This window comes from Cupressus sempervirens, chromosome 7 (genome assembly GCF_028749045.1).
Source record: "Cupressus sempervirens isolate cs-2001-9-10 chromosome 7, ASM2874904v1, whole genome shotgun sequence".
NCBI lineage: Eukaryota > Viridiplantae > Streptophyta > Pinopsida > Cupressales > Cupressaceae > Cupressus > Cupressus sempervirens.
In genome coordinates, this window is record NC_143124.1 from 795,390,714 (window position 1) to 795,405,401 (window position 14,688).

General features: G+C 34.5%; 2 protein-coding genes and 1 long non-coding RNA gene across 8 annotated transcripts; all 3 read right to left on the minus strand.

The window, feature by feature from the left end:
• Window positions 1–205: 205 nt before the first annotated feature.
• On the minus strand, window positions 206–979 carry LOC149549756 (uncharacterized). The gene is made up of 2 exons (XR_016354138.1): window positions 849–979; window positions 206–614 (listed from the first exon to the last, which is right to left on the minus strand). It is a non-coding gene; the product is annotated as an uncharacterized LOC149549756 (long non-coding RNA).
• A 799-nt stretch (window positions 980–1,778) lies between these two features.
• On the minus strand, window positions 1,779–4,924 carry LOC149549757 (uncharacterized). 6 transcript variants are annotated; one of them, XM_089793031.1, is made up of 9 exons: window positions 4,747–4,924; window positions 4,554–4,620; window positions 4,236–4,367; window positions 3,654–3,786; window positions 3,488–3,556; window positions 3,038–3,306; window positions 2,828–2,918; window positions 2,141–2,587; window positions 1,779–2,019 (listed from the first exon to the last, which is right to left on the minus strand). In XM_089793031.1, the coding sequence occupies exons 1-5, from the start codon at window positions 4,907–4,909 to the stop codon at window positions 3,554–3,556; spliced, it is 498 nt and encodes a 165-aa protein (XP_089649157.1). In that variant the 5' UTR covers window positions 4,910–4,924; the 3' UTR covers window positions 1,779–2,019; window positions 2,141–2,587; window positions 2,828–2,918; window positions 3,038–3,306; window positions 3,488–3,553. The 6 variants fall into 6 exon arrangements, with proteins under 6 accessions (XP_089649157.1, XP_089649155.1, XP_089649153.1 ...); XM_089793029.1 differs by having other exon boundaries at window positions 3,654–3,798; XM_089793027.1 differs by having other exon boundaries at window positions 3,408–3,556; window positions 3,654–3,798.
• An 890-nt stretch (window positions 4,925–5,814) lies between these two features.
• On the minus strand, window positions 5,815–6,769 carry LOC149549758 (uncharacterized). Its single transcript, XM_089794965.1, has 2 exons — window positions 6,241–6,769; window positions 5,815–6,142 (listed from the first exon to the last, which is right to left on the minus strand). Exons 1-2 carry the CDS (start codon window positions 6,665–6,667, stop codon window positions 6,132–6,134), a joined length of 438 nt encoding a protein of 145 aa, XP_089651091.1. The 5' UTR covers window positions 6,668–6,769; the 3' UTR covers window positions 5,815–6,131.
• Window positions 6,770–14,688: the final 7,919 nt, after the last annotated feature.

The window sequence follows — 14,688 nt, forward strand, 5'->3', positions numbered from 1 at the left end:
GGAGAGACCGAGTGAGCTCAACAGGAGTAGAGACCGAGTGAGCACAAGGAGAGCTCGGTCAACAAGAGAATTGAGCAAGTTAATAATAGACTTACTGTTTGGTCTATTCCACCACTAAAACACAAAATATTATAAAAAAGAACATGCAATTCTGAACTTCTAAAATACTAAGCACCACGCATAATGAATAGAAAGGAGAAAACAATGAGCCAAAAAAACTAGATCAACTAGTATGCCTACTTGCTTTCTATTCATAAACTTATTCAACCAAAAACAAATCTGGAAGCATTGGGCTTCAACCAAAAACAAAATACTTTACCCTACACTTCTACTTGTAATACAAACTTGCAACACTACAAGGCTGCATACAACAACACCCAAAGCAATCACTGCTTCACATGATGCTAAAAAACAAACTTACAGAGAACAAGGAGAATTGATTCTATGCTACTGCAACTCTGATCCTCTACTATTCCTTCTGCTCTCTGAACTCTCTGCTATTCCTTCTGCTCTTCTTCTGATATGTCGATTACCTTCTTTTTTGAATGTATGAGACTTCATTCCTTTTTACTTGTCTCAAAATCTTTCCCTCTCTTTTCAAATTTCAAAATAACCTACCGAGTTAAATGTGTCAGGCGGGTAGGTGGACATTTGGCTCAAGGGCAACCAACCGTTTTCAACAAAATGCTCAGAATGATTGAAATAATTTTCAAAAATAGGCAGCAAGATAATAAGCTTATTCTTATTTTAAGTCAAAGCATCCTGATTCTTCAATATTTCAATATTTCATCAATTAAGTGCACTTCATAAAGTTGTCTATGGTTCTCTACTAGTTTAAGATATTTTACCCCATGAATATTCTCTAGCCTCTTCAACACCTTTTCTAATCAACTCTGTTAGAAGCATAGACATGTATTAGGATACAAAAATAAAGAAATTAGCTAGTAAGGCTTTTGAAGATGATTACACTTACAAAAAGTCTAAATAAAACAAAGTTAACAAACACGCTTCAATCAAGTTCTGCACACAAATTCTCGAACTTCAAGGGATTTAACTGATGCACAACATGCATAATTTTAGTTCTCTTCAATTGCCAAGCATGTTTTGAATATAATTTGCTAACACTAAAGAACTATGCATTAATGTTATAGAGCTACTTGCTAATAATTCTGTAGGATGTGTCTCATTATTTCTATTAAGACATAAAAGAAGATACAAATGTAATGTCTGAAATTGATTTTCAATCACAACACAATTTAGTCAATATGGTGTGTTTATCTAGATTGATGCGATTATAGCTTCTTGAATGGCAAGGTATTGGCAATCCAATTTAGTAGTATATCTAATAATCATTTTGAAAAATATAAAATGCAGTTTAACAGTTCTATATTATTATATTCTTGAGTTGAACTCATTGACTCATATTTTATGAGTAGGTAGTGGTTTACAAGAACCTATTTTTCATTAGAATAAACAGAACACTTAGCATTCATTAGATCTAGGTGATGCTCACAAAGATGAAGCACCAAAACTTCTCGAGTCAGCTTTACAACTTTAATTATATTCATGCTTTTGGGTAAGATTGTGTGTGAGTTTATAAACATCAATGATTCTTCATCATTCTTTATATTCTTAACTCTCTCATCCTGATGATGGATCATTGCTTATGATCTGAAATCTCGATGCTTATAAACTCTCACACAATCTTATCCATCTTATCAAGAGTCATGAATTGTGAAAATCTGTTATGATTAAACTTACACAAATTGAAAAATTAATTGAACAGGAAATATAAAATGATAAAATAGCCATGGCAACAAAACTTGAGGAGAGTATTTACAACAGGTAGGAGGTACCATCATTGCAAGTTTAACTAGGGAATGTCATTCTTAATATACAAGACATCAAACTTCTTGAGTTGGAAATCATGCAAACAGCCCTGTGCAACTTTAGCAGGATCACCACCAGGAACCATGGTTGGACACCATTCGGCATTCGCACCCTTGCACACAACATCACCTGTGTACGTGACACACCAGAAAATGTATTTTCATGGCGGGAATTGAAACATTTATAAACCTACATATAACCATAAACATTCCTCTCTGAAGTGCAAGAAATAGGAAAGACAGTTAACGACCTGAGAAACAAGCCTGTTAAGCTTTGCCTCAGCAGACTGCTCATTTTCATGAATGACCTCATTATTCCGGCAACATGGGTGTGCTCAGCGAATGAATTGAGCTCATTACAAGGTACCACCACAGATTTGGAGACCTGATAAGACGGGTAAACTATGGAACCCAAATTCAAGCCCTGACCTGGTTCCGCCTCCCACTCCGTGAAATACATGAAATTCTTTTAGATACACACAGATCCACTATCTACGTACCAACCAAGGCTTAAAAGATAGAAACCAGCGTTATTTGCAGTTTAGGGTTTCAAATGACAGTACGATATGAAATCTCCAGTATTCTCGGTTTAGGGTTTCCAAATGAGAGAAAGCCGCAGGGTAATCTGAGGATGGCTTACTTTTTACGGCGTCCGGACAATATATCGACCAAAAATATCCCCTCGCCGCCGTCCAACGCTGACGAACCCATAAAACATATTGTCAAAAAGATATCCACAAATTGTGAAATGGAACCAAAAAAACACCAACAGATTAAGAGAAAGTAAATTTCCAAAATCGATCGATAATCTTTGAATGTTTCTGGGATCGATTGTCTAGATGTTCTTTTTTCATCAACGATCCGAAACAATATATTAAAAAGAGTTAGACAAACTCCGTGATCATGTAAAAAATAGGAAACATTCAAAGATCACTTACAAAAACGGAGCAGATCCGGGAAAAAAGAACAGAACAGAGCAGGATCGCCTCCAGAAACCACTTGAACCCAGTCGGCATTCGCACCCATCGCCTGTGTACATGACACACCAAACAATTTAATTTCATGCCCGGGAATACAACTCTACATGGAAGAATTATAGGCCGACACATAACCATAGAAATTCCAAAACGGAAATGAGGGTTACTGACCTGGGAAACAAAGTCTGTTGATGCTTGTCTTAACGGAGTGTTCAATTTCATACAGGGTCCTCATTATTCCAGCAACATTGGTCTGCTCTAAATGCGAATGAATTGAGACAATTAGAGGGTTCCACCACATATTTGGAGACCTGATGAGACGGTTAACTGAGAAACCCAACTCAAGCTTATCTCCTCGTTTCACAGAAAGCCTGTCCACGAGGAAAAAAATCCAAGCCCTGACCTGATTCCGCCTCTACTGCGTGAAATACATGAAATTCCTGTAGATCCAAACACAGATCCACTATCACTTACCAACCAAGGCTTTAAAAAACAGAACACAAACTTTTTTTTCGCTAAAAAGGGTTTCAATCGACAGTACGAAATCTCATCTTGCTTTAGGGTTTCCAAATGACAGAAAGTATATTATTGGCAGCGGAATTTGAGAAGAATCATAAACACCGTTGATTTTGGCTTCCGGTGTCGAACATCATCGATGACAGTTGGTTCCAGATCCAAGAACCTGTCTCACTGTTGATTGGCCCAAAACATATATTTCAAAAGAAACATCGACAAATTGTCAAAGAACAGTACAGATCCAGGAATAAATCCGAAAAACTCTACACACCTGAATACCATCTCGAAATACACTCCGTCGATCGTCGCTAAAGAAAGGAGTACGAATTCCGAATGAGCGGAACTCTTGCAATTGCGGCATTCCACTTAAAGGAATAAATCCATGTTTTCGTGACCACTGACACCTGTTCGGACCACTGACAGTTGCGGGTTACCTAGTCATATAGTGGGCCACGATGACACTAGATTGGCAACCAGGCAGCACCCAAACTGATCTATTTAATTTAATTATTAACTAATTAAAAAATAAATTAAATGAATAATCATTTTTAATAATTATAGTAGGGGTATGACCCTGTTTGGCCATTTTTGTCCTAGAACATAATAAGATCTTACACGACCTTCAGATAAAATGGTTGAATGAGCAGATCTGTTTGTCAAAGTAAATTCTGAAATTCTAGTGTATTAAAACTCTTACATAGTAGGCAATAAATTAGAAAGATTTAAATTGAATCTATTTAAATTCAATAAGTAATAATAAATAATCTAGGCTTCAACTCATTACCTAAAAAAAATCTTAATAAAATTCACAATTAGTTTTCACCATCAGAGGGTTCCACCACTATTTGAAGACCTGATGAGACGGTTAACCGAGAAATCTAACTCGGGCTTATCTTTTCTTTTCAGAGAGAGCCTCTCCAGGAGGAAAAAAAATCCAAGCCCTGACCTCTTTTCCGCCTCTTGGTGCGTGCAATACACGAAATTCCTGTAGATCCAAACACAGATCCACTATCTCCTTACCAACCAAGGCTTAAAAGACAGAAAACAACGTTATCTGTAGATAAGGGTTTCAATTGACAAATACGATATGAAATCTCCGGTATTCTATTTTAGGGTTTCCAAATGAGAGAAAGTATCCTGTTGGCAGGGGAATTTGAGAAGGATCACTCACGTTGTTTGCGGTCTCTGGTGTCGAGCATCATCTATGACAGAGTCTCCAGATCCAACCTGTCGCCTCTCTGTTCAACGCCCTGTCGCCGCCGTCCATCGCGGACCACCCCATAAAACATATTGTCAAAAAAAGGACCGACAAATTGTCAAAAAATAATACAGATCCGGGAATAAATCAGAAAAACCTTGCATACCTGAATGCCCTCTCGAAATACATTCGTCAATCGTCGCCAAAAAAGTAATGAATTCGCCCCAAAAAGAAACAGTCGGAGAAAGAGCAGAATTCTTGAAGTGGCTGCATTCCCCGAGAACTTGAGAAGGAATAAATCCGCGTTTCCGTGACAGGTACCCGGTCATATAGTGGGCCCCTGAATTGTCAAGGTCTAAGAAACAGCCAAACTTATTGTGATTGGCTTGGAATTTGACGGCTGCCCCTACTTGTCATATGCTTATTTTAACTCGTTTTACGTTAAAAAAGTGCAAAATTAGTCAATACGACCATCAAATTCGAGCAATTGCCTGACCAATTTAATGTAATTATTAAAATAATTACAGGTCAGCTTAGGTGTTGTTTGGACAATGGCCATTTTGATGCAGTATGACACTATTTGGTCATTTTTGCCCTAGGGCATTATAAACCCCACACGACCCTCAGAAAACGCTTGAATAGGCAGATCTGTCCGTCAAAATTTAACCTGCGAGACTCTAGGGTACCAGTTTAAATCCACCTCACACTGAAGCTCGCGGAAAAAATTGAATCCTTATATGCTTAGATTATAATCCACCTCACAGTAAAACGAAAAATTGAATCCCACTTCAGGATTTTGCATAAATAAATGTGTTTTTCAGTAAGACCGTTATGAAAGAAATTGTAATTTAAAAAATCGATATTCTTAGCTTAATACAGATTGGACTGTAGTACGAAATATTTTTTATGATAAGAACAGTACCAGGAACTTTTCAAATGTAAAAAGATAGGATTCCATTTGAAAAAAATGAGGTATCTAATAAGAAATCATAATGGAACTTTTTAAATGTAAAAAGATAGGATTTCATTTGAGAAAAATGAGGTATCTAATAAGAAATATATATTTCAACTTCAACAAATTTTCACATCATCAGATCATGTGTAAGTCTAATTTAAAGATAAAGAAGGATAAAGAAGGAGATTGATTTGTTATCAACATTTTAAAGAGAAATGTTAAAGCTTAATCTAACAACTTCTTAATTTCTTTTTATTTAAAAAGATTCGAATCTAGATCAAACTCTGATATTACTTGTTAGAATTAGAATTACAGGAATCAATCTCTATATAACTATTACATAAGATCTGGAGAACAGAGAAACCATTTTTTTAACATACAATAAACTTTCTCATCATTTACCCAACAAATTCAAAATGAACAAGCTTACACCCGCCGCCATGATTTACAAATTTTAGGGCAAATGGCACGCGCATTTGCATATTTACTAGTAGCAATGAGAAGCATCTCTAAGAGTGACAATAAAAAAGCAAATTTACACCGAACAGGAACAATAGTTTTACTGAATTTTGGCCCGCCGTTCGGGCTTGCGATCGTCAGACGGCATCTGCAAAGCAAATAGACGGAAGACTAGCATCAAATTCAAGTTCAAGCATTAGAAAAATACAAATTGGTAAAAGGCACCAAAAGCAAATTTAATGGCACCTTCTTGTGAGACATCTGCGTCAGGAGAAGTTTCCGTTCTGAGATTGCGGCTCAGAAACGTGAGGATGACGCCAAATCCGATGGCAGCGAATAGGAAGAGGAGAAATACAGCAACTCTAGAGATGGGCCATAACTTAGCAGCCATTATAACCATGTAGCTGCAACCGGACAGCAGAAGCGCGAGGCCGCCTAGTATTTTGACGACTGCAAAAGTAAGAGGCATGTTGAGCAACCAGGACATGAACAGAAATACTACGATGAAAGAACTGAGCGCGGATAGCAGAGCAACGGGCGGAGGTGTGTCTCCAATAAAGGCCAGCAAGGCGAAGTTCGTGGGAATGAGAACATAAACTGAGATCAAGACTATATCTTTTTCTTCAAACCCAGGTTCTCCTAGTGAAGGCATTCTGCACTCACTGCGTTTCATATTTTGCGCTTTGCAAAGATATATTTATAATGCGCCGACGCCTCTTGGCCCAATTTCAATAGCGGTCCTTCCCGGATAGATGCTCGAATAGACGTTTTGTAAGTTTATACGTCCCTCCACGAAGAAGGCTTTTTGAGGTTTTTGCCTGCTATAAGCAATTACCTACCCCATGACGCGTAAAGGAAAATGTGTACCCTAGATAATATGCCCGTCTTTTAGTGTTTTAAAACATTGCAGGAAAATGTGGAGCCTAGATAATATGTCCGTCTAGTGTTTTAAAACATTGTAGGAAAATGTGGATTTCCTAGTTTTTCTTAATGTGCTCAAACAAGACTTACATTTTACCTACTCTAGTATGTTTGTCTTGATAGCTGTACTACGAGAACAAATATTAAATAAAATCTCTAATGAGCACAAATATTAAATAAAATTTCTAATGTTTCTAAAGTCTGTGACATATCAAAAAAAAATTTCTTTTCTCTTTTGAATGTTTGCTTTTTATGATTGGTCTTTGCCATTTTTGTCTATAGTTTTTTTTTTTTTTCATTTAAAATTTTCTATTTTTCTTTCTAGCCAATGAAATTGAGCAAACAAAATATCCAATGAGAAGACTATATTGGAAGTATGATTTCAGTTGAAAACATGTGTCGCAGCATAGATATTCTATTGTTTGAAAGAGTAAATAATAAATATATTTTTCAAGAGTAATTTAAGTTTATTTTTTAAATAAGTGATTATCGCTTAGACCTATTTATATGAGATTAATACTTTTGCATCAAGTATTTTTTCGAAAGCTATGTTTAGTCAAATATTAATTTCTAAACTTTAAGTCTTTTATTTTTTATTTTTAGAATATTAAAATATCTATTTTACTATTAGCAAAATCAAAATTAATATTACATTTTTATCAATACAAATTAGTCTGTAACTTGATTTTTATAATGATTTTATTTTGACATTGATAGTGCTTAGGGCTTGGTGTGATAACAATTTTTCTAAAAAGTTATGTTTTGATTTTAATATAAATTAAAGTAATTATGTTTATACATGCACGTGAAAGAAAAATAAATAAAATTTAAAAATTCATCATCATAGGTCAAAAAAAGCAATAAAAATAATAATAAGATAACTAGTTAACATCAATTTTATACAACTTGAAGCTCAATAAATCCTATCACTTTTTAGTTTTGATTCTTATTTTTTGAGCTATAGGTTTAGAAAATGTTTCTCAATAGTACAATAGCTACAATCCATACAAGATTGTGTATGTGACAATAACTTTGAACCGTTCAAAAGAAGGCCTTGTAAAGTGTATGTCAAGGTTTGCAAGATAAACTAAATCATCTTGTTTTCATTATTTGTTTCTCTTTTTGTTGCCTCTAATTCTAAGTTGAGAATTAGAATAAATTAAATTGTGAACACTTGGCAACATATGCCTCCAAGGCTACTTCCATGTGTTGAATAATGAGTGCATTCATTAAATTCATTTATAAATTAAACAAAACATCTTTTGTATACATAAATTGCACCCTATTACATGTTAATTTTTATACTACTTTCTATCGGTATGATCCTTAGATCTCCTTCCAATACAAATATTGGTTATGAGTTTTTAGTATTTTTCTATCACTTTAGTTCTCGCCTTGGTTGAGCAAATAGAAGTTGTGTCCACTAATGCAATAATGGAAATGGTGAACAATTTGGAAAACCCAGAATTGTTTTTAAACAAAAGTATTCCTTCTTGTGGGGCCTCCTTAGTGAACTAGATCTTCAACACATTTTAGTGGCTCTTTTTATCTATGAATATAGATTTTATAGAGAAAACAACGAAAGAAATTCAATGTCATGAAATTCAATGGCTCGATGTACAACTATTCCTTTTAGGTATGTTCTAATCTGCACAATTTCTATTATTCTTTTATTCATTAATCTAATATCTCAAGCATCTTTCCTAAACACCTAGTATTTATTGGAGTATAGTGTGACTTTAGTATCTATTATAAATATACATATACTCAACCCCTGGAAAACCCCTATTATCAAGCATATTACAATCATTTGTACAATATAAATATTTATGTTAACAATCGACATGCAATTGGTTTAAGATAGCAATCATTGGAAACCTCAACACATCTGAAAAGGCCTTGATTGTTTAGGGAAAAAATGGAAATATTTTGTATAATTCACCAATTATCTATCATCTTCTCCATCTTGATCCACTAGTGCTCTCACCAACTTCAATGTTAAAAATAATACAACCAATATCTTAAATTTTAGACAACATGGTCCACCTTGAATAATTTATTTCATTGTAAATGTGATAATATTTAGCATCTCTTCATGGTTCGCCCTAACATTACAATTCTATTTGTACTTCAATGGTTTTATTTTATTTCTTATTTATCTAGAGCTCCTAGTTTATCATTTAACTTTGTTAACCATAATTATTGTCACACTTTTGTTTACATTTAAAATAAAAAAATTTAACATCTTAATTTGACAAAAAAAAAAAAAAAAAAAAAACCTGCACTAAATTATGTTGTCAGCTTTATGTGAATACTTCCTATCTAATTCTTTCCCTTGGTCCAACTTAGTGAGTATACTTTCAACCTATGCAAATATGAATTGTTTTTACATAAGGCGGGACTCTAGTTGTAACACAACTCTTGTTTTTCTTTTTACTACTTGTCTGCAAGCTAAGTATTATTGTGACATTTTATGGATTACTCTTTTTGCTAAGTACCATTGTGACATTTTATGGATTACTCTTTTTGTAAATGATGGGATGACTCTTTTTGTAAATGATTGATGACTCTTTTTGTAAATGACCTAAGAATGTATTGAGGTCTTATATGTGGATTACTGAGTTGTTGATGTATATTTTTTATAAAAATATAAATTTTATGTCTCACTTCATTGTTATGATCATTATTTTCTCGAACTGGTTAATAGATTGTGTGAAAAAAGTTAACCAATTAAATAGTGAAATTAGACAAACCAAAGAAAATTTTAATTTCATCATAACCATTACATATAAACTATTAATTAAATTAAAAATAAATAAATTAAGATTGAAATTAGTAATATTCCTTAGTTTTAATTATAATATATATTTAAATTAATATTTTTTTAAAGTAATTATATAGTAACTATAATACTAGTCATATTATAACTATTCTTTATTCAGTGATTAAAATATGTCAATTCAAAATTATAATAGAATTTTAAACTAAAAATTAAAAATCATTATTCTTACATAGTAATCAAATTTAAATTATATCTATTACTTTACCTACTTACCTACATAAATAAGGCAAGTACTTGGCCACGCAATGAAAAGATAACACTAGATGGGACATCATAAAAACCATCTAAATAGACTCCCATGGAAACCCATGTACCCTTAGGTTTACTAAGTACCCAATCACGTATATGATCATATGCAGTACTGGTAGTAGACAATGCACTTGAGAGCTTTTGTGCACACTATTGTACATTTTTAATAAATTCTCCATTCAACCCTACATCACCATGAACAAGTTATCACACAAGTTTCTTTCGAGTTGTAGTTTCAACACTGCATGGTTGACATTAGGGTACTAACATGAAGAGTGATTTCCCCAAATTATAACATTCTTCACATTTCTTAAAATCTCACTTCTTGTCAACAAGTCCCCTAAAGGTTTCTTCAACATTTCTAGAGGTATTAGGCAAGGAGATCTATTATCTCCTTTTCTGCTCATAATCATGGCACAAGCTTTTGGGAGGTATATTAAAAAAGCTCAAACTAAAGGCAGTATTAAAGGAATAACAATAACTGACAATATCCCAAATATCACCCATCAACAATTTGTAGATGACATTATATTGCCAAGGGAAAGCATAATGGAAGAGGCTCAAAACTTTAAAAGCCTAATTTAGTTATACACAGAAGCATCAGGTCAGAAAGTGAACTCAAAGAAATCAGAAATTTTCTTTCTCAATACTAAATCTGAAGCAAAAGATCAGATCTGTAATCTAATGGGTTATAAAAAAGGACAATTTCTATGTAAATATCTTGGTATAGAACTAGAGAAAGGCTCAGGTAACAATAAAGGCTAGAACAACATTTTAGAAAGAATGGATAAGAAAATAGGAAGTTGGAAAGGGAAGTGGTTAACAAAAGCAAGAAAAACTTAATAAAGATTAAAGTTGTACTTTCAGCTCTTCCTACATATCAACTATCTTTCCTACCCCTAAACCAAACAACTAACAAAAAAATAGAAGCAAAACTCAAAAACTTCTTCTAGAATGATACAGAGGAAACATGAAGATGACGTTAATAAAATGGGAAAACATAAGCAAACTTAAGGAACTACGAGGCTTAGGAATCAAAAATTTTTATTGGTAGAATGAAGCTTTAGGTGCCAAGTTGGTTTGGAGAATTTATAATGAATAATAACAAAAATGGGCTAAGATTCTATATAATAAAATATTCAAATGTAGCTGATCCTACTTCCCTCTTTAGGATGCAACATTTACCCAAAGGATCTGTGTGCTAGAATTTCATTACTAAATGTAGAGCACTGATAAGTAAATACATTACTTGGGATACAAGAAGGGGAGAAGAAGCCATGTTCTAGGAAGATTTATGGGATGGTCATCCCCCTTGGATAGCTTAGGCATTTCAGAGAATGTCAAAAATATATTAGTACATTTATGGGGGAATAAAGTGAGTAATTACAAACATCTCACAGAGGAAAATGGTTTAGAAATATGGAAGTGGAAAACTCTAAAAAAATTAAATCTGGACCCTATAGAAAAGGAGGCTTTTGAAAAGATTCTCAAAGAGAGGAAAGTGAATCAAATAGAAAGAGGAGATAAACGTATCATAGAGATGGGACGAGGTAGACATAGCCCTAAAATTATGTTGGGACTGGGTGAGTGCGCCAAGATGGCGTACAAAAAGGGGGGTATAAGTGGACACCTTTTTCCTAAAATCAGGTAAACCTGAACTTGGACGAGATATTTGAGGGTCATTCACTAAAAATAACGAGATGTATAAAACATATAAATTATAGTACTTTGAATCTACTTTCTAAACTACTAGAGTTTTTACAAAATGGATAAGATTAAGTGGGTCAAACCTTGTGCACATGAAAAACAGTCCCTGATTTTTTTAGAAAACATAACATAGTTATTTTCGTGTGCAGCACAAAAGATCGAGTTATATTTAGTATCTTGCATATCCCTTTGGTAGGATGATAGTTAAGAGTCATATCTAGAAGTTGTGTATTTTTTTCTAATTTTATGATGAGTATTTTTTTATTATGAAATATTGAACTAACTACATCCTAAAATTTTGGTACTTATTCATGTGATGAGCATAACTTGCATCAAAATAATCGAAAATGAATTTTTTTTGTAAAAGTGTATATAATCAAGTGTAGAACAATAATATATAATTTATTTTGAATTTGGTTAAGTGTATGAAAAAATATTTTAAAAATGGTAGACATACATCTATGAGGAATGTCAAGGCATTTGTAAAAGTAATTAAAGTTTATAATTTTAATGTTGTCCAAAAAATAAAGTTATATGGTTAGAAAGCTAAGAATATGTGTAAGATTATGGTGGTGATTTTAGAGATACCCACTTCACCATTAAAAAACCTGATGAAGGCAAAGACGAGAATTCATCTTAGAAGATGAAAAATGTCTAAAGGAAAAAAATTGGAGGGAAAATAGTCTCCCAAGCCTTTGGATTGTTTCCCTATACTAGCACCAAGCCATAACCCGATCGAGTTTCTAGGATTCAAATAAATCGATTAGGTTATGAAGTGAAAAATTGCATTCAAAACCCAATCGGGTTTTGAAGAACTAAAAGTAGGCTTTACTCCAAAGGCCATAACTTTCACATATGGAGTCCGATTGACTCCGTTCAAAATGCATTAGAAAGAAATGGAAGAGATCTACAACATGATGTAGACAAATCAATCCTATATCATCAAAATTTTATTTTCCATCAATTTGAATTAAGAATAATCTAAAATAGGTAGTCATTGTTTTCCAAATGCATAATCAATAGGCAAACATGAATGCTAACATAGTGTTAATTCTCTCTCTCTCTCTCTCTCTCTCTCAAAAACACATACACACAATTACTCACTAGCTAAATAAATCCTAAGATATATCTATTACTTTTCCTAACCTCTCACATTCTTTAACTAACTAATAACCTCTCTCTCCCTCTGTCTAACTTGTTACCCTTACGCATTATCTTGAGTACCAAGTAATGCCTAAGCCCCTTCTCTCTCACTAATCCCTAAACTCTCTCTCTCTCTCTCTCTCTCTCTCTCTCTCTCTCTCTCTCTCTCTCTCTCTCTCTCTCTCTCTCTCTCTCTCTCTCTCTCTCTCTCCTGTGTCCCTCTCTATCCATCACTTCATCTCTCTCTCTCTCTCTCTCTCTCTCTCTCTCTCCTGTGTCCCTCTCTATCCATCACTTCATCTCTCTCTCACTCTCTCCATCTTTATCTCACTCTCTTTTATCCTATCCTCTATCCCTCTTCCTATCCCCTTCTCTCTCTCTCTCTCTCTCTCTCTCTCTCTCTCTCTCGCTACATGAAGTTCCCATTTCAAGGACTAGAGGTCAGGGAGAGATAAGGTGGGTTAGGGATTAGGGATCAGACAGAGGGATAGGGAGAGGGAGAGAGAAAGAGTAGGGGATAAGAAGAAAGAGAGGGGATAGGATACGAGATAGTGAGAGAGAGATAGAGAGAGATAGTGAGAGAGAGATAGAGAGAGATAGAGACAGAGCAAGAGATAGCGAGATAAGATGGAGAGAGTGAGAGGGGATTGCACATGGACAAAGAGAGTGAGAAATATGGAGAGAATGGGTTAGGGGAGGGAGGGAGGGAGGGAGAGAGAGAGAGAGAGAGAGAGAGAGAGAGAGAGAGAGAGAGAGAGAGAGAGAGAGAGAGAGAGAGAGAGAGAGAGGGGGGGGGGGGTAGGATAAGAGAGGGTGAGAGTGAGAGTGGGAAATAGGGGGATAGGAGAGTGAGAAATATGGATAGATAGGGAGGGGGAAATAAGATAGAGAGAGAGAGAGGTGGGTGTATAGGATAGAGAGAGCAAGAGAGACAAGGGAATATATGTGTGTGTGTGTGTGTGTGTGTGTGTGTGTGTGACAGAGGGGGGGAAGGGGGATAGGATTGTGTGTGTGTGTGTGTGTGTGTGTGAGAGAGAGAGAGAGAGAGAGAGAGGTTAAGAGTTGGTGTGAGAATGAGAGAAGCTAAGAGTTAGTAAGAAAGAGATTAGGAGTTATTGAGTGAATGAGTGAGTGATTTTTTGTGTGAGAAAGGGATAGAGGGAGTGAGAGAGATGATAGAAAGATAAAAACTATCATAATACTCATACCTACCTATTCGCCCCATGTTTGGAAAATAATGACTACTTATTTTAGACCTTGATTGATTATAATGGATGGAAAAGAAAGTATTTATTTCCTACTATTATTTTAGTTGTATAATATTGTAGATCTCTTCAATATCTTTCTAAGACATTTCGACAGAGTCAATCGAAGTCTAGATGTGAAAGTTATGGCTTCCAAAGTGGAGCCTATTTTTATTTTTTCAAAACCCAATAAGGTTTTGAATAACCCGATTGGGTTTTTTTTTTAATTCATTTTTGCTAGGCTTGGTAACCAAGCCTATCCTCTTTTTTAAATTTCATATAACCCAGTCAGGTTTTTAAAAACCTGATCGAGTTATTGAAAATTTCACTTTTTTTTTGTGGGTGGGGGGGTCCACTTTTGTGTAAACCATCTTGGTGCACTTACTCGATTCTACTTGCCTCCCTAAAGCAAGGGTCTTCCTCTAGGTTGTACTCTAAAAGAGGATACTAACAACAGACAAGCTTAGGAAAATAGGAATTGAAGGGCCATCAAGATGCGTTTTATGTAAGAAAGAAAGCGAATCTATTGAACACTTATTATTTCTCACAAGATTGTTGGGAATGGTTAAAACTAAAGCTTGATTGGTC